Below are 20,639 nucleotides of genomic sequence, written 5' to 3'. Positions count from 1 at the left end.
TAAAATCTTTACAATTTGGCAGTGTTGGAGAAGCTTCTTCGAAAGCATAGCTATGCAAACTACCACTTACTTCCCAGTGCAAGAAAATGAACTACAGCAGAGGCACATAAGTCTAGTTTGCTTCACTAAATCTCCACACTACTTTGTAAAAAAAAAATGACCAACTTGACAATGTACCTGTGTTATAAAATTAAAACAAATTATGCCAAAAAGTCACATGTTAGCAAAGTGAATGAAAGAGTTGCAGAATTGCAAAAAGCGCCCATTTGGTTAAAGGTCATACATGAACCAAAAATACTAAATACCCCATACTCACAAGAAAATGCAAGAAATGTTATGGTTAATAGATTTGCCCTTGTATTTTCAAGTTGTTCTACTGCTTAAAGCGCTCACACACTACTTGCCACAATCTCCTATTTAAACACACATTCATACATCGGTGGCCAAGGCTAAAGTACAAAGTGCCACCTGCTACTCAGTTTTGAACATTCAAACACTATCACACACCAATAGATCAGCCATCAGGAGCAATTTGGGTTCAGAATCTTGCCCAAGGATACTTTGACATGCGGACTTTGAGGAGCCAGAGATTGAACCGCCAACTTTCTGATCACTGGACGACCTACAACCACCCCATAAGCTTTGGTCTTATATAGTCTGTCTATATAAGGCACATGCAATCAAAACTAGAGTCCAGGTGGGGTATTGCACCAAGCAGAATCACTCAGTTAGCCAGGTAACTTAAAAAAACGTGCATCAACTTCTCTGAACATTCGTTAATAAATAGCCATAAACAATACTAATGACTAATTATAGTCATATAGAGGAGTTCAGTTACATGACAGATGCAATGGTGAAATAAAAATTTTAAAAAATTTCTTTCCTTTTAGGTACAAAAATAGTTTATAGTTTTAGTATTTTGCTACATGAAAAATGTCAAAAAAGTAATTTTACAACTTGAATCACTGTGTAACAATGAATGTAGTCCAAATACAAGTCTAGCTGAACTAAGAGCAAACTGGGGCTGCACAATTAATCAAAATATTATCAAAATCGCAATATGGCCAAGTGCAATATCCAAATCTTAGGAGCTGCAATTTTTTTATGAAAGTAAATTGTGTCACAACATACTCTTATATATGAAGTATTATGGTGCCACAGAGATGTCCTGGCTTACAAATCATATTCCAGACGTAGGGGATGCTTGTGTCTGTCTTGTGGAAATACACTATATCTGTCTGCTGTCATGTCAAATCATGTTTAATTGTATATATCCCAGTATCACATTTAAGATCCAGAGAGCTCAGCAGACCCACAACAGAAACAGCTCCTAGCCTCGCTCAAGCTCAGGAGAATCATTTAAACACTTGTTGTTATGCACAGTTAAATGTGCAAGGAAAACCCAGGTGTTCACAGAAAATAAACACCATCAGTTAAGGATGCAATGCAACAATCATGGCAGGACTGCTATTATCAGTGCAGTATGAAATGTGTTTTATCTGGAGGGATTTCTTAAACTGCGGTCAGATTGCTAGGTTATTGTCAACAATCATGTAATTTATGCTACGAGCTAAGTGCTCACATTGAGGGCAACAATTAATAAAAATTTTCAGTGGGGAGGATACCATTGTTTACTTTATGTTCAAGGGCTTTGAATGTTACAGCTAACATATTTTTTCTGGAACCAATCCAAATAACATAAAATAAACCAATGGCCACTGATTGGGAAAATCAATTCCAGGAAAGCACTTTTATGATACAGTTTCTGCACTGTGAATGTGCAAATGCTTATGTTTTTTATGGCCAATTTGACTTGCCTGTATATATTGCAGTCAACAAACCTAATGTGGAACGGATGTATTATTGAGTGAATACAGAGTTTTAAGAGTCCATTTTCCTTTGCTTTGGCATCATCACCCTGTGCAAGCATACACAGTGTTCATGCACAGAGAGGACCGGAGAGTGACAATGATAAACTCACTCATAGGGGAATAAGAGTCTACAGGTGGATGCTGGGATGAGGTGCAGCCTAATGAAATGCTATATGAGCAACAGCAGTGTTGAAGTGGTGTTTCGAGTAGTATACACACAGCAGCAGAGCAAAAGAGTGGGCACAACAAAGTCATCATTAAATAATTTTCTTCACCCCCCCAAGAAAAAAAAAAAAAAAATTGTATATCAATTACTCACCTTGTGTTATGTGGAATTTGGGAAGAAAACTTTGTTTGTCTTGAATGCCTCCCTGGTAACAAGAGAATCTATAATTGGAAAAAAATGTTAAAGAAATCATAACATCAAACATCAAATTTACAAACTCACACAACTCGTGTAGTATAATCCAGGTCTCACTTTTCCAGTCATATGCTCGGTACTTCCCAAGCATTTGCATTTTCGTTTAAACTGTAATGTTTTCAACATTTCCGCATAGAGAGTCTGGGTTTTTTTGGGGGGAGTTTTTCCTGAGACGATGTGAGGGTCTAAGGGCAGAGGGTTGTTGTATGCTTAAAGCCCTCTGAGGCAAACTATGTTTTGTGATAATGGGCTTTATAAATAAAATTGACTTGACATGACATGACCTGACTTGAGAGTCTTACACACAGACGGGTGGCACGAAAGCGCAGTTTATGCAGAAGCATTTTTAATAGTATGATTTTAGTAAGAAATGTATGTGCAGGAAGTACTACTACACAGCTGGATAAATGAGACTTGGATTATACCGCATAAAGTTTTTCTGTTGTTAAATGCAATCCCCTATGACCTCAATTCATCAACAATGTGGGCCTTTTTGGATCTCTGTTCACTATGAAGCAAGAAAAACAAAGTTTTCTTCCTGAATTCAACATAACACTAGGTGAGTAACACATATACAAATGATGATTAGGAGGGTGAAGTCTTCCTTTAAACAGACGACCGCATGTCGCTCAATCGTTCAAACAACACTGGCATTCCTCTAAAACATACACCAGCCTCAGCACGAGAACTGGGCATTGGTACTCAATACCTTTAAGCCATCAACCATAATAATTCAGCACCTAGAAGCACTGAAACCTCTCCAGTGCCTCGTGTGATTTGCCTACTACCACAGCAGCTGCCTACAACCCGTACAGTCTGTGGTTGTGGTGAAATGGAGCGCAGTGTATTTGATGGAGTTGGCAGCTCAGCGTGCAGAGATGCCACCAAATGAGTGATAGTGGCATTTTACGCAAGTGAATCCTTCCATTCACATGATGGGTATCAAATAAAGTTTGAAAAAAAGGTATCAGATGAAGTACTCTATTGATATCTAAGGGTACTGGTATTGGTATCATATTTTTTAAATAATGCCCAGCCCTAAGTAGCACGGAGTAGATTGAGGAGTGATGCCAAAAAATATGAAAACTACATTAGATACAGAGCCTGACATAAATTACACAGCGGTAATTGATACCTGGGGTCTTGACACCATAAGATTACCCTCTGACAATGCATCAGCAAAAAGGGATGGTGTACCAAACTGAAATGGAGACATTTAAACCCTCCACCATGTCTCAATCATATGTAGACATGTCCACTTAGCAGCATAAAATTTTTAACTCAAGCATATTACAAGCGCAAAAACATGACTTGGAGTAAACACATCTCTTTTTAGTGAAATGTTATGTAGTGTTGAAAGGCAGCAGATGACCATGAGTCATGAATAAAACCTTAAGGTTGCCAATGAGTGTGCCTGTATGAGTAGCAGCAGCAGTGTAACCCATTGAATGGGAGCTCAGCTGTTTATTCTGATTTTGATAGTAAGACAAGCAAAAAAAGCTGCCAGATTCCCAAAGCTAGAGAATAAAAATATGCATCAAATGCTAGCTTAATATCAAGTATGCAGAGAGAAGTGAGCGTGATCACGAACCCCAAATTTGCCCTGAAGCCAGAATTAAGGGGAAATAAGTTAATGAATTAGCTGTGTAAAGAAACAGTCATATTCCCAGAGGTGGAAAGAGTTGCCCTACCAAAGTAATAATATTGTTACTTAAAATAAATTTTGCTCAAGTCAAAGTTCAAGTGACTGTGTGAAAATAGACTTGAGTAAAGGCAAAAAGTAGGTTAGTTAAAATGTACTCTGAGGAAATATTATTGCCTGACATTTTAGGCTACAAAATAAATTGCATTTAATATCAATGTACATAATCAGTTACAGCCTGTATTTTGCAGCCTGTAACTGATTATGTTCATTGAACACGCACTGGCAACCTTAAGGTTTTATTCATGAATCATGGTCATCTGCTGCCCTACTAGAACTAACCAGAAAAGAGACAAAACTCACACAAAAATGATGGACAGTGGCGTTGTTAGGCCTGAGCATCAAGGCCCTGGAACTATTACTCTATCACTCTGTTCATGCATTAAAGCCCTCAAAATAAATATGATATAGTTTATCAAAAAGGAAAGTAATGCGTCCCCTGCATTGTTCAAGCAGCATGTTTTTTGCAACTGAGTGTGCGAGCGCAAGAGAGAAAGCATGCCAGTTATTACTTTGATGTTACTGGTAAAGGTGGAGCTCATTTTAAGTGCTTTATATAGGCTACTGCTGGGTAGTTCATTCAAAAACTCTCTCCCCAAACACATCCAGGACTGCAACAACCTCTTCCAGTTCAAATCACTAATGAAAACCCACCTGTTTAAAACAGCTTTCGATGTCTTATTAATGTCATATGAGTTGTAATGTTGTGTGTATTTTCTGTGTAGTTTAATGTATTCTATTTTATGATCTTTTTTTTTCTTGAAAAGCGCTTTGTAAATAAAATGTATTAAGATGATTATTATTTTTATTATTATTACAAATATTTTTATAATTATTATTGCAAATAATAAATAATCATGTATTAGTTTATTATATTTTGTGTTATTCATCTGAGAGTTACTGAAGCAGACAAAACAAAGGTAGTGCAGTAAAAAGTACAAAATTTCCCTCCCAGATGTACCACAGTAAAAGTGAGGTATTAGGTAGCATAAAATAGAAGTACTAAAGTACATGTAGGTTATCTAAAAATTCTCTCACATTTAATGACAGCATTCAAAATATTCTATTCTTACTCGACAATAATTACTTACAACTACTAATATTTTTAACATCACAGTTGGGCTAATAATTAATCTGGCAAGTTATAAAAAATATTATAAATAAGATGCTGATGTGCATTAAAGAGAAAGCATCAAAACAGAGCTTGGTTTTTGATTTAAAAAAAAGTCCCTCCTCCAGAGGGAGCACCCAGTGTCCTCAAATTCTAGACACGCCCCTGGTGGACAATTAAAAAAGACCATAGACACTGGTAGCAAAAGGCAATGTTAAGCTATACAAATCACATGACCTGACACTTCTTAGAAAATAAACAGAATAAAGCAATATTAATTTCACAGCAGCTGTACCCACAAACACCTATCACAGCAAAAGTGCGCTATCCCTGTACGCCACACAGCGGACACACGCAATGCTACTCGTCACCAATGTCGGCTAGCTAAACATACTGCTGAACTTTTCACTTAAAAAAATATAACTTGTAAGCAGAAAAAGTTAACTGTTACACTCACCAGTCTTAATGTCACCCTGTGAGCCGTGTGTCCGCGGAGCCTTTCATCCCTGCTGGTTCATGTCGATATAACCAGTCCAGCCGGCCTCTCTGTCCCAATGCGCTTTAAAGTTTCCCCCACATGTTGAGCTGAAAGAAGCCGCATCTTTGTCACAAATAAAGCAATTCTCACACACCTCGCTGAAAGTAAAAGTTCCGCAGTCAAAGTCCCGCTGACGGATCCCGTGCGCAGCTTAGCATGTTAGCCTGAGTCAGGCTAATGGGCTAATGTGCGCGTGTCACGCATGGATGTATTATGGTGTCACGCAACGTCAAAGGTGCGTTTGATTTGGGTCAGTTAGCATGCTCACGGGGTGGAGCATTATTGAGTGATTACTTGAGGTAGATGCAACTATTTTTGGACTGCTGTACCCACAGCTAGCCACAGCTCGGGTGCGACCCGACGCACCTGCCGACCCTCGACCGGTGAACCTTAACGTTTCAACGTGTATCTCTTCCAGAGTGACAGCTGAGTGCAGACTGTCCTCTTTTTGTTTCTCTGCCCTCCCGCGGCCACACACACAACTGCAGCTTCTTTGCTGCAGCTGCTTCACCCTTTGAAACTTGAGCAAACGGCCTTGATTTTTTCAGAAGGCTTGGGAAGAAAGCAAGGACAAAAATTGCCAGAAATAAGTAAAATTTTACAATAAAATTACCTGATAATAAGTGACACGAGAGAAAAGTAAAAATAATAATAATAATAACACAAACAAGAAAATAATTTTATGAATAATAATTTTAGCATATATAAGATGCTTTTTTGTAACAAAATTAAATTAAAAATTATTTTTTTGATCATATGAACCAGAACCGATTGTCTATTAATTCCTGATAACTGACAGCTTGTCAAGCTTTACCCCCATGGGTGGATTTGTGTTGGTGGATTATGATGAAAAAAAAGGGCCCCTGGGCACAGATATGCAAAAAATACCACCAATGTCCCCACCATCTCTCCTAAGTAGGAGAGATGGTGGGGACATTGTATTGGTTTTGTATCTTTTTATGTTATTGTTTTGTATCTCAAATGTGCCCATCATGCATCTGTTTTGTGTCTCTTTGAGGTCAATTTGTGTCTTTTTGGTTGTTCTGTAGTTCTTAGTTGTCATTTTGTGTCTCCCCCTATTTGTGTGTTTCTTTGTGGTCATTTTGAGTCTCTTTCTGGTCAGTACATGTTAATTTGAGTGGCAATTTGCAGGTGAAGGCAGCTGCTGCAAAACACTGTCCAACAAATGTGCAAAAGTTCATTGTATAAAATATAGAGGTTATGTGAAATTTACAAAATGATAATAATCCAAAAGATGTGTATTAATGTAACACAATGTGAAAGACAGACAAGCTGAGCTGCATGGCTCTATTGATTTTTATGAATGTATAATAGCAGTATATATCTGCTTGCTCATCAGTCCACAAAGATCCCCTTATATCTGTGTGCGACTAAACAATACACAGGAAATTAAACATGATCATTGTGCTTGTATGTGCTCTTGCTTTTACTGGACTTTATTTGAGATGGATGCTTTCCAGTTTCTGATTCAGATCATAACATTTAATTTACCAGAAGTGATAACTTTCTTCAGGCACAGCTGACAGATTTCCTTGATATTGTTTGGAAATTTGGTCAGCACACCTTTAACACTGAAGTGAGACATAAAAAATGACATTAGTTTAAAATTAAGCATTCAAGTTTTAAGCAGCAGACGTGCATGTTCACACAATAATACAATGTATTCTCGCTATATTCAGGTTTGTTAAAATATACCTGTAAAGTATCTGTCACATTGTAATTATAACCTCAGATTATGAATGTAAGAAATGGCACCACCAACAATGTGTTAATGAGTACCATTGTGTTTCCCACAGCACGAAAGTCCAAGAAGTTAGGGAAGCTGAAGGGTGTCAGCGAGGACCTGCAGGGCTCTAAGGACAGCCAAACTGCCACAGGTGGCGTTGGAGGCAGTTACCTGTCCTCAGAGAAGGAGCTCAACGCCAGCGCTGCCAATGCCCTGGTGCCCCACGGGCCTGGGGTGGTCACACCTTTTCTGCCGCCCTCCATCTGCAGTGTGTTGGAGCTGATCGAGCCTGAAGTGGTGTACTCTGGCTATGACAACTCGCAGCCTGACACCACTGACCACCTGCTGTCAAGCCTCAACCGCCTGGCCGGAAAGCAGATGGTACGCATGGTGAAGTGGGCCAAAGTACTTCCAGGTTAGTGACCAGCAGAGCAGTGGGCTGAGGCCTAAATAATGTTTAAGAGTTATTTTTAAGACAAAATCAGAAAGTAATTGAAGAAGGGCACTCTCAGATACATGTAGAAAAAAATAAGGTGTGTAAATCACATTTTTAAAAGTTGCATTTTCAAGAGTTTTTTTTCCCCCATTGCTTTTGAAGGTCAATATAAGGGGCAAATTACATATAAGATAAAATAGCTCTTAAATTCAATGAATATTTTCAGTGCAATACAATGTCTTTGACCATAGCCTATAAATTGACTATTTTTACATCTAGAATGTTATATTTACTATGAATTCATTTTAAACAATTGAAATTCAGTCTGTTTTTATTAGGGATGATTCAAACAAAATGGCAGAATTAAAAAAGAAGTCAGTGTATACTGTGATAGAGGACTTAATGGTAAACAGATGTAGATTTGACACAGAGGACACATCCTTCTCAATATTTAACACATAAGCATTTGTCCCCTCCAAATTAAAACATGAAAGTAGCAGGGAGCTTTTATTTTTGACAAAATTAAAGACATTTACACCATAAATTGTAGCAGAAAAAGCATAAATTGGTGCATAAAAATTCACCAGGATGCAAAAAATTAATTGACGCTCAAAGATTTCAAGCAAAGGACCCCCAAACCCCTCATTTCATATGTGTCCTCTCCAATTTTAAAACAAAACTTACGCCCTTTGAGGACAACATGCCAACATCTTCACTTTCAATCTCAACATTTTAAGAATGCAACACTGCTAGTTTTGTCGGGGCACACAATTTTAATTTCAAATATTAGGTCAGGAAATGATCCTGTAAAGCTTCAACGAGATTAAGAAGGGAATCCTATTTTACCATTAAAACGAATCAAGATTAAGATTTCCAAACAGAACTCATTTACATCGCCGTTGTCAGATGTTATGTTAAACAGAGGATCTAATGTTTATCTCGTGCATTTCTACCTATAAACCAAACCACAGCAGTGGAAGTGGGAAAAAAATGTTTGAAAAGGGATAAACAAGTTCCCCTAAAATGCCAGTCAGTGGGAGACATATTGAAAGATGCCTCACAGGTAGCTCTTTGAGGCTGTTTAATTTGCTGTATTGCAAATATTTGATACCTCCACGGTGTCTGCTTGCCATATCCGGGCGTATAAATAGAAGGGGAGCCAGACAGAAGGGTCAAAATGAGTACCTTCGACTTTCAGATATGCCACTGCCTGCATTCAGCTAACATTTGAACGTGGCAGGTCTTACACACAAGGCAACATGGAACAATGTTGCCAATGCCAGCAGTACAGGGAAGTCAGACTTGTTTGTCAAAGGGAGCTATGTTATTAGCACATACTTTTCTAATGTCAAGTTACCTGTAAGTTTAACTTTAAAAAATGAGAGCGATCAAACTCTTGTTTGATATTTAAATCATCAGCCCTGTACTGAGTGTCAAGCCAGGCGTTGGAGATACCTTTTCTACAAATATGTATTTTCCCTAATTATTGTATTTTGCAGATTGACATGCGTATTGACTAAAATAGTACCTAAGCCTTGATAAGTCACTTGCGTGTCCTTATTTGGCCTCTGTTTTGTATGAGGAGGAGTTTCTTGCCAGAGTTTGATTGAGAGTTTGGCAAGTTTCCTATCCGACTCTATTTTTGGCACTCCATAGACAACATGCCAATAACCGGAGGCCTTGTGGGATTTGCATGAAACAAGAATGGGTGAATACCTCTGGGTGGTTATCGTGTCTAAACAAATATTGCCAAAGAAAAAGCACACTGTACCAAAGATACACGGTGCATAATGCACATAAACAGACACGCAGGTACACACATGCAACAAAATTAATTCAAGTTGGTGCTTAAGTCCAGAATGGTTTAAATATAACCCTGAGTATTGTCGGCTACATTTTAAAACGGTACTTTCTCCTCATCAGCTTCATCTGTGTCTGTTTTTGTGTGTGTTAGGTTTCAGGGGCCTGCCCATCGAGGACCAAATCACCCTGATCCAGTACTCGTGGATGTGTCTGTCCTCCTTTTGCCTCAGCTGGCGCTCCTACAAACACACCAATGGACAGATGCTCTACTTTGCCCCTGACCTCATCTTTAACGAGTAGGTCCACACTTCCATATCTGCAGTATATTGCACACATCTCTGATTTTATTAAAATGTCTGACATTTAGTAGTGGCCCAGATATGAAATATTTTTTGTCATACATAAACTATATTATCTTATTTTCAAAAATGTAACAAAGAGAGGAGGTCACCCACAAACCATTTCATTTGTTTTTATAGCACCAGAAATGTAGCATTTTCCTAAATAGAATGAATAAAATGCATTTGATGTTGTCTGATGTCCTGCGGGATCCCCAACACACTATTACAGATGTTAGAAAGAAGAATTTGTTTTCCAGAGTATATAATTAGTAGATACAGTAATTGGTTGAGCAGTCAGGCTTTGTCTATTAATGTTTAGTAGCGTCTGCTATTTTCAGCTGCTCATTAGATGCAAATTTATGCATAAACATCAATTTTGCAAGTGGAATTTGGAAGGAAAGGAGTGTATTTTCCTGCCACACTATTTTGAGCATCCCATTAACATTCACTGAAAACTATTCAAAGGGGCCAAAATGAGTTTTTGCAGTAAGGACGTTGTTTTTAGGAAGTCATAGTATGCTTAAAACAAGGTCGTAATGTTGTACCTGATTTCTAGCACTTCACAAGGAAATACTTTTGTGCCTTTTGGTGGTTCCTTAATTGCGTCAGGCACAGACGAGCAAATCCGAGCAAGGGCAGTCAATGGTCCACTTGATCTGTGTTAATATGTTTGAACAAGAGAGCAAGTGGAAAGGAAGTGTATGTGGGCCTTTTTGCGTTGGAGCTGTGTTGCACAGCAGCTGATGAATTGAATGTTACAGAATTAATCAAAAATGAGAATAGCAGCCTCTGTAGGCAGCTCGCTGTAGAGGAGCGAGTTCAGTCGGGGGCAGGTTTAAAAGCTCCGACTAATAGCTTGTGTAAGTCAATGTCAGTGGGTCAGTTTGTCCCAAATAAACAAATAAATAAACAGCAGCGCAAATGCCATTGTGCAACACAGCTTCAGACTCTGTGAGCCCTGTGTTGTATCACTGGGAGCTTAGTACAGTCGGTAAAGCATTAGATTGCCACACCAGAGATCCTCTGATCCTCTAATCAATTTAATGCCAAGTGGATCACAGTTTATTAAGAATTATGTGTTTCCTTCTGTGAGATGACAACAGCTTTTGGAGGAAATCTAATTTTGTGATAGAGACTTAATGGTTTGTGTCATTTTGGCTAGTTCAGTTTGGAATAAGTTCTAACAGAGATTTGCACATGCATTTATGTGATGAATTAGTAAGTACGTTTTGCGGAGACATTAGGATATCGCTTTTACTGTACAGTATGCTGCTGTTGCTGCATACTCTATGATGCATTTACAGCAGGCCTGTCCCACTGACGGATGGGCCTGGTACTCAGCTCGACAGAGGAGATGAGATGTAGACCAGCTGGAGATGCTGGTGGCCTGGATGCTGGTCACATGCATGCTGCTTTGTATTGGTAGCCTGAATGTCACTGCCATCCTCACTGTGTGGTTTTGCTCTCAGGTGGAGGTGTGTTGCTTGCTTGCTATTCAACTACAGTAGTCTTCCTGTTGTTTAGCTCATTAATTATTCTGTCAAAAATGGGGACAAAATTGGTGCATTATTTTGCTGAGTCCACTCACTCTTTTGGGGGCTGGACAGTGTACACTTGTTTCCATAGCTACTTAGTGCTTATTGACTCAGGGCATTAAGGCATTTATTGAATAGACTGTCTGCTCACTCAGCTATTAGAGTGGAGTTTGTCACTGATTGAGCGTAAATACTACAAAGACAGATGTGCATTTTACACTAAAGACAAAGTAAGCCTGCGTAATCTGTGTCATTTAGTCCTTGATGTGCAAACAGACAAACAAAGCAATTTCCCTAAAAGTTCTGGGCACTCACTCACTCATTCAATTAATGTACATGTTGGACAGGCAAAATTCATCTACTACGTGCAGAAGTAGAAATGAAATGCAACTTATGTTAGCAATGCTTCTAAATACAGTGTGTTTTAATTGTCCACAGACTCAATACCGAAAAGATAACATTTTATATTTTGTCTGTTTTGTCATTCATTCATTTAAAGGTCCAGTGCGTAGGTTTTGGAGGGACATATTAGCAGAAATGGAATACACTATAAGTAAGATTTCTTAAGTGTATAATCACCTACAAAAAGGTTCATCATTATTTTAAAACAAGCTATTTACTGTATGTCTTCAGTAAAGAGTGTAGATGAAACACTGATTTGTAACATGAAACTGTTATATTCAGAGTTTTTACCTGTTTAAATCAACCTTTCTCTTTGTTTCGGAGAGGAAGAGACCTCTGCGAATAATTTATCTCCCTGTAAAAACAACGAACACTGAAGGAATTCTAACAGGGAAACGTTTCAGCTGATTGCAATCTGCACTCTTCACCACAGGATGCCACCACATCTCCCTAAATCTTACACAGTGTTCCTGTAACCTTTAATGAAATTTCAAGGAATCATTGAGGGTCTGCTCACGCAAGGTTGCCCACGCAAGAAAAATAACCGCTGCAGATGACAGCATATTCTGTCACATGTGAGGCAGGATGAGGACCCAAAATGTAGAAAAAACAAAAAGGGAGCAAACTAACATGGCGGGGAAAAAACAGACGAATTGACCCAGGACAAAGAGAAACACAGTTATAAAAGGGAACTAATCAAGACAATGACACACGGCTGGGTAGGTGGACACAGGAGCAGGAGGGAAACACAGGGATTGGTTCACTAAGAAAGGTGTGACTGGAAACACTAGGTTGGAGCAAACGAGACTTGAACAGAAACAGGTGACTGAGAGGGAAGGACAGACAAGACTGATAACACAGGTGAAACAAATCAGGGACATGGAGCGAGACACAGAGAGACAGGGAGACACAAAGATATACAGAGAGAAAGCACAGGTGACACACGAGTAGTAAAAATACAAAATAAAACAGGAAACAGAACATCAGTGATTAGAAACAAGGAAAAACTAGAAAACAGAGAACCCCAAAACAAAGTTCACAGTATAACAAAACCCCATAAATCATGACATATTCGCAATGCCCCTCAATACTCATCATATCCGTTTATACATTAACGCCAGCATAAAGAACCCCAGGGTTGACGTTTTTCTGTAGACTGCTGTGGAAGTTAGCTTCGTTCTGGTTCCCTCATCGTAAAGCCTATGGGGTTTTTGCTTTGGATTTTGGAACATTGCAGAAAATAAGCAGTGGAACAAACATGTATGATACTCAACTCAACACCTTTTCAGGATTTTTGAAGCCTAAATACAGTCACCAGAAGTAGAAGTCTAACATTAGGCTATAAAAGAGCTCTACTACGGTTGCTTTGCCACCGCTACAAGGCTGTAAAGCCATGTTTGGCGTCTTATTTAGCCACTTGTTAGCAACTGTCTTTGTTAAGACACACAAACATTTTCAAAGTTCACGACTGGGGTATTTACTGACGTATTTTATGTCGTACAACAAAACTTGAAAGTCTCTTCAGCTTGTGTTAACCACAGACCTTATTTCAGGCTTCTAACAAAAACCCATACAAAAAAAACATAGACTTTTAGACGAGGGAACTGAGGTGCTGAAATGCTAAGTGATTTCTGGTTTTAGGACTCATCTCCGGGGTTCTCTATACCAATGACGCATCAGGGTCTTGAAGGGTTCTCCCATTTCATAGGGGATGTTTTTAACCACAGCCCCTTGCACCTCTTTTCTTAGGGGCAAGATGGCACTCAAAAATGTAGGTAGGGATAAAATATCAAATGGTTTGGGGCCTTTTATTGTGATTTCAGTTAGACTTGAAGTGATTTGTTTCGAGCATACATTTCCGAAAAAAAAACCCCATTTTGTTGGCCCTTTAAAGCCAAAGGTGAATCTGAACTTTCCCTTTCTCCTCAGTTGTGCTCCTTCCTGAATCTTTTGCCATAGAAACAGAGAAATAGAGCGAGTTCAAGACTCAGAGAGAAACAGAGTGAGAGTGAGACAGAGAGATATAGAGAGATGAGAAAGAGAGAGCGAGAAGGTGGGAAGGAGAGATTTCTGCCAGGTTTTTTTCTTTCCTCCCCAAAACCAGCAGCTCATTTTGGGCAGTGATTCAGCAAAATTGATTTCAGGAAGAGAGAGGGTGAGAGAGAGAGAGAAAACGTGTGGAGACTTTAGAAACTCCAGCCCAAAGTTGTATCAAATGATGTTATGCTGCACTTTGCAAAACTGCTCACATACACAGTGCTGCTCAGCAGGGAAACAGGACTGCTTCTCTCCCAGACGTTGTCACAGTTTATCAGTTATTTAGTCGGGCCGGCAGACACAGCTGTACAGTAAATACTGTAAAATCCATCTTGTGCTTTAATGGGAACATTATGCACTCGTTTCCAATCGGCTGCCTCTGGTCTCCTCTACAAATTGTTTAGTCTAGTCGTTATCAGGGTGAAGTCTCCACCTTCGCTGCATATGTAATGATGTGGCCTCACTGTATTGTGGGTATGATTCCGACCTCTTTCAAGTCAAGCCACGCCACTTAATCACTGTAGTCTTGATGTGATGGTGATTTATAGAGAAGTGAAGTGGCATCTAAAGCCAGAGATTCCTGTGAATCTGTGGCATCTGCAGAGCACATTGCTGATTGGCCCGTGCTTTATCCCTACTAATGTTTCTTTCCTGTTTTTGTGAACTCTGTGACGCAACCAAGATTATTTTGCTGATAAAATGTGTGTGAGAGAGTACTGGAGTGGGAAAATGCCATGCACGACAGGCATGCGCCATTGGCGTGCACAATCAGTGATGTATTTTTGACACATCTATGCACATAAACCTGTTTGGTAAACATGTACAACCCTGTGTGATAAACATATGTTCATGTGTGTGTCATTTCTGTCCACATAAACATGTTGGAAATTGCAAATTGTTCTTCTATGGTGTTTCTATGGTGACTAGGGTTAGATATGGGGTCTCTTGTAGGCTGCCACAGCCTTGGAAAAGTGGTGCATCTGTGGTGTGATACTGTACACAGCGCTCTGCAATCTGGGGGGATTTGGTATTCTGCTCTTAGCCCAGACTAGCTGGATCCTCCTCTGCACTGTGTGGAAATACTGTTTCACTGGGCTCAACTAGTGTGGTAGGAAATGAATGAGTAAGTTACATAAAATTGTGACATAAAATCCGAACGAGTGAGTAAATATATGAATCAACGAATGTGTGGTTGAGTGAGTAGAGAGGATGGATTGTTATTAATGCTAATACAGGAGTTCTGAAAGAAATACTACTTTTTCTGAAGCTTAAAATCCTTGTTTTGTCATGTTCCCCTCCCTCCTCCCTTTCTCTTTTCTGTCTTTAGGGAGCGCATGCAGCAGTCAGCCATGTACGACCTGTGTCTGGGCATGAGGCAGGTGAGCCAGGAGTTTGTGCGACTACAGCTAACCTACGACGAGTTCCTTTCCATGAAGGTCCTTCTGCTTCTCAGCACAGGTAAGCAGTGAGCTACAAGCCCTACAAGAGCACTTATTTATTCATTATATACCAACCTGCTCACACTGTTTTTTCTCTCCACAAGCACAAATTACTTGCATAATGAAATGTCATTTGGAAATAATTTATCTAAAAAAAAAAAATTATGTAGTCCACATCAATTTTCCAAGCAAGAATTAATTAAAATTTCAGGCTATCCATTACTCAAATGGACAAACAAACAATAAAAATTAATGCTGTAAATGGAAAAAATATGATTTGCCTTGCTAAAAGGCATCCAGACTAGGCATTACAAATAGAAACCATGGTTCAGTACCACTTAAGTACTGCACAGCTGCCACATTTCATAGCAATGACTGAACTGGTGCTCCAATTAGAGCTGATGATACAGACATCTGTTTTCAAAACAACTTCCCAAAGTTGAGAGGTGGATGCACCTTTTTTCAGGTGCTACATTCAAAGTCATCCCAATGGTGCAAAGGTGGGATGACTTAATGTTTTTTGATTGCAGAGATCACAACGGCAAGGTCGTTTTAAAAGCACCCCTGGAGAAACCTCACTATGACAAGGAGCTTTTTCTATTTGAAAGTACCAACTCGTAAGAACATGTTTCCTAAGAATGGATAGTCTGCTGCTGTGACACTCAACATTTTAATGGGACTCAAACGTGCAATGTGACTTATGCTGCACCCTGAATCAACCATTATGGTGATGCAGTTGGAAACAGGATTCATCAGAGTCAGTGATGGTAATTCCAGTGATGATCTTTGGTTTATTTTGAACTAGTCTGACTCAGCGGGTGTATTGTGAGCGTCAAAAGCCCTGAAAAGGACTCATTTTGCTATCTAGGTTTAAGCTGTCCAGTTCGATAACATTTGAAAAGTCTAAAAGAGCCGCAAGATTAAATATTTTTGACCCCCGCTCAAGCTAGCAAAAGTGCCAAACTGGGAATTCAGTTGCTCTGTCGGCGGAAGTTACCTGCTCAGCCGTGCTCAGCTGCTATAAGTCTCTAGTGCATGTGCCGTATGGGCCACTAGATCCAGATATTTTTTACCCCCCAAAAAGAGCTTTTTTTGCTTTTTTACGCCAATAAGCAGGAATGAAAGAAGCCCTACCTCCATGGCTGTATCCAGACTTTCTTTAATACATCCATGCTGCAGATCTACCTACTCATTTTAAATGGCAGTCTCCTCCCCTTGCACTGTCTGCATACCCATATTATTGCTTCATCCTAAACTCAAATTTACCAATCCTAATTGGTATCCTAACAATAAAGGACTGACCTGCCCTACTCTCCCTATGACTGGCTAGTCCTTGTTGCCAGTGTTGGTTTTATTGGTTAGGTCTAGGCAAGAGGAGTGGGGTTGGTCAGAGTTAGAGTAAGAATGTTATGGTATGATAATCAGAGGCACAATGAGGCAGGCTAAATCCCATCCTGGGTTTAGCGTCGCCCGAGACTGTTGTGATTGGTTCAGTGAAAAACAAACAACCCTGAGTGTTTTTTCCCCCTTTACCAGAATAATAATAGGTGCTTTCAGACCTTTCTCTAGCACTGACACAGCGCTGCTGAGATAGGTTTGGCTTCATGAACAGGAGAGGTGCCAGAGTGTTTGTCTACTTCTACACCACATACAGGCAAAGGCGCAATACCTTTTATGACCTCAGCCACCCAAAATCTCCCACATTCCTCAACCAAAAGACACCTTGTCAAAGAGGAAATGTATTGATAAGCTATCATGTTTTGTTCCATCCACCGCACACCTTTGAGACTGTTTTGGCAGTGTTTGTACACGCCTTCCCGGCACCCACGATCGTGCCTTTTTAAAGTCTGTTAGATTATCATTCTTGGTAATCCGTTAACATGCATAACAAGCATGGAAATAGACTTGATGTTGCATGCACCTGTTTTTGTAGCAGCAGAGAATATATGCAAATGCAAAAAGAGAGCAGTGCTTTCATTATTGTATTTCCTCTGCAAAGGCTACTCAGTTTTATATCATTTTATTTTCTGTTATTGCCCGGATAAACAGAATATGTCCATCAGTCACTAAAGAAGGTCCCACCATGTTGCCGCTGTGCGCCCACAGGCTCTGCAGGCTTACACAGAGGATGTGTTGGACCAAGTTGCTCAGTCGGAAACTGAAAGTAGTGGTTTTTCCACCACCTTAACACCCTGTGAGCTGCTGCTGTCAGTTCAATAGTAACAATTAAAAATTCCGCGATGGCAGCTGTGTCATAACTCTGCCGTCCACACCCACTCTCTGCTATTAAAATGATCACCGCAAAGCTTAAAACAGCACTGGGACACTGGTGACCTGCTGCAGTCTTGTATTTATGCATACATCTGCGTGTGTGTTTGTGTGTCAATAGATGTTCGATATTGAGAGAGCGGGAGAGAGGTGAGGATAAGGAAGGGAGTGAGAGTTGTGGCGATCTATTTGAAGAGTCTGCATGCTGGCCAGACTTCAAACTCTTTGAACTTCAGCACCAGTGCCAATCAGTGGAAATATTCATTGGCAGAGTATTTATTTTTCAGTTACTGAGGCCTCTGAAAGTGATGCGTTAATGTTGGACTGGGCGAAAACACAACCGTGGCAAACTTAACTTTATCCTAGTATTGCAAGCTCTTCCATTTTATCTTTACATTGTGGCCAATTAACTGTCACAACATTATCCAAAATGAGTGCAGCCATAGAAGTGTATCATTAACATTGCAAGTAATTTAAAAGCCAAAACTGCTTACAAAATGTAGCAGGTATTTTCTTGGCTCTATACTTATCCTTTATGAGTGATGACATAATTTTAATCAAATTGATTTGAAAAACTTTTTTAAAAAATGGATATTTTATGGATATCAAAATACATTTGAAGTCCTTTAAGGTTTTGCATCTTGGCTCTATTTCTGATCCATCTTTGTAATACAGTTAAAAAAAAAAAAATAGTTTAGACCTTAAATTAAGTCTTACACATTCTAAGCCAAAATATAAAAAGGTCTCCAGACTTGCAAAACTGCAGTCCAACAGTTTTTCAGTTTCTAAACCCTGTCTATAACTTAAAAAGGGTAATCTTGGTCGTTGTCATTCATCATCATTAAAAACTGCAAAAATTAAAGGAATACTTACACAACAAAAGGACCATTTGTATATCAGTTAGTCTCGTGTTACCTTTAATTTGTGAAAAAACTCTGTTTTTCTTGCATGGCTACACAGGAAATGGTGAACATACTGAATTATTGACTGATTGGGGACCAGGTTTAACAACAAAACAACGATCTCTGAAACAACTTTTTGCAGTTGTATGCTCACTACTTCCTAAACACATGTAGTTTCACTAAAGTCTTCCAATTTAAAACTGAACTAAAAGTAAAACTTATGTACACTCTCTTGAAAACTAGTCTCCAATATTAAGTTGTTTTGGTTTTTGTTCTTTTTTTTTTTTTTTTTTTTTTTTTAGCAAAAATGCATTTGTTTGGGAAGTCCTGAGCATATGACTGGAGAAATGAGACTTGGATTATCCTGCACACATTGTGTGAGAGTTGCTAAAGAGACGTTTTGAGTTTTAAGTTTTGGTGTTGCTAAATGTGGACCCCAAATCAGTCAATAAATCAATATGTTTGCTATATTCTGTGAAGGCATACAAGAAATACCTTTTCTTCACAGATTAAAGGTAATATGGCATGACTTATTGATGTAAAAATGTTCATTTTTGGGTATGGTATACCTTATAGATGTACAAATATAGAAATGATTATAGATTCTGTCAGTGGATTGTGAAACCAACAGTATATCCCCAACTGACTGGCTGGTTTGGCTTCATAGTACAGTGACATATGGAAGAGGCGGAGTGAATGCATTTCCCTGACATAAACTCAGTGTTGTTGAGTCATCTGTAAGCAAGGGAGCTCCAGCCGGACTTCAGCTATTGGATGTTCGGAGAGATGAGGAAGAGAGAAAGAGAATACAGAGAGGATGAGAAACCAAGAGGGAAAAGGGAGATTTAAAGAGTGAAATCAGACAAATGTTGACAGTGAGAGGTTGTGTTGGTGAGAAAGAGACAGGTGCATAGCTATAGGGAGAAAGAAAGAGAATACAAAGGGGGGGGGGGGGGTAGGGGGGTTGGCAGAGCTGGTCCTTCTGTTGCTGTGGCCTCCCTCTCCTCTCCTCACTGGTCCTCTGGAGGTTTTCCAGAGAGCCCTGCTGTACTTAATAAAGGCCAGTCAAGCACCAGGCAATGCTCCAAGACCTGCTATTTTTCTTTACTTTCTTCAAACCCAGGGCTGGAATTTCGAAGGAGAGGGTGCGGATAAAAGAAGCTGGGATACAGAATTGAAACGGGGAATTTAAGGTGCTTCAATTTGCTGTGGTTATTGGATATAGTCAAAATATGGCAGTGAAATATGCAAATAGGGGAAGAAAATTTGACATTTCTAATGTGCAGCTAAGAAATTCCTGCACCTGTGAGCAGCTGTACTGTATGGACGCTCGACAAACATTTCAGCAAAATCACTTGTGAGTAATATTTTCTTAAAAAGGCAGTCCGTCTCTGGATTTTCTGAGGCAGTGTAGGAAGCTCTCTTCGTTACAGTCATTCAGAGGTAATGCAAGGGCCTCATGGAAGGAGTAGCGGCAGAAATGTTTACAGAGGAGTTGTCAGAACTTGTCAGCTGAGCAAGTACTACAGAGTCAGTGAGTGTGTGTGTGCCTTTGGGCTAGTTTGAAAAATGTTGTGTTACATGGAGAGAGTGAACGAGTGAAAGAGAGCAAAAGAGGGATAAAAAGAAAAGAGAGAAGGACTGTTATTCCTCTCTGACCTTGGCTAAGGTTTCATTGAGCCTGCGGTGTCTCATGACCCTGTTTGGATTTGGTACAGGAGCAGTGGCCTGCTCAAGCCAGTTACACTCCTCACCTCTGCACAGACTGCAATGGCATTGCTCGATTATCTCATTCATTCTGCCCGCTCACCAAACTGCCCCTTTCCAGGTGATGCAAATGTGTAGTAAGGTAACCCTTTCAAACCTGGACTGACATCACTTTTCTTGTGCTATGGTCAGACGCCCTTACAAGTTGGCTTGCTATATTTTGTAAACATAGGAGTAAAAAAGGCAATAAGCAACTTGATAAGAACTGTTCCGCAAATTGCAAGAAATTAGTAGGTTTAGAATTTTTTTTTTAAAAAAAAAGCTAGGAAAAATTGTCAAAAAAATTCTAATTACATTAATTTATATATTTTAAAATATT

At 39.4% G+C, this 20,639-nt stretch overlaps 1 protein-coding gene across 1 annotated transcript in view; it reads left to right on the top strand.

Annotated features, from left to right (window-relative positions):
* nr3c2 (nuclear receptor subfamily 3, group C, member 2) overlaps positions 1–20,639 on the top strand; it is a 91,673-nt gene that overhangs the window by 59,751 nt on the left and 11,283 nt on the right. The window contains exons 5-7 of the mRNA XM_042484494.1: positions 7,461–7,805; positions 9,781–9,925; positions 15,272–15,402. Coding sequence (XP_042340428.1) covers positions 7,461–7,805; positions 9,781–9,925; positions 15,272–15,402 — 621 coding nt within the window. The remainder of the gene's footprint in view (positions 1–7,460; positions 7,806–9,780; positions 9,926–15,271; positions 15,403–20,639) is intronic.

This window comes from Plectropomus leopardus, chromosome 4, assembly GCF_008729295.1.
Source record: "Plectropomus leopardus isolate mb chromosome 4, YSFRI_Pleo_2.0, whole genome shotgun sequence".
Classification (NCBI taxonomy): Eukaryota; Metazoa; Chordata; class Actinopteri; order Perciformes; family Serranidae; genus Plectropomus; species Plectropomus leopardus.
The sequence above is the reverse complement of the archived record's forward strand: the minus strand, read 5'-3'. Positions and strand labels throughout refer to the sequence as shown.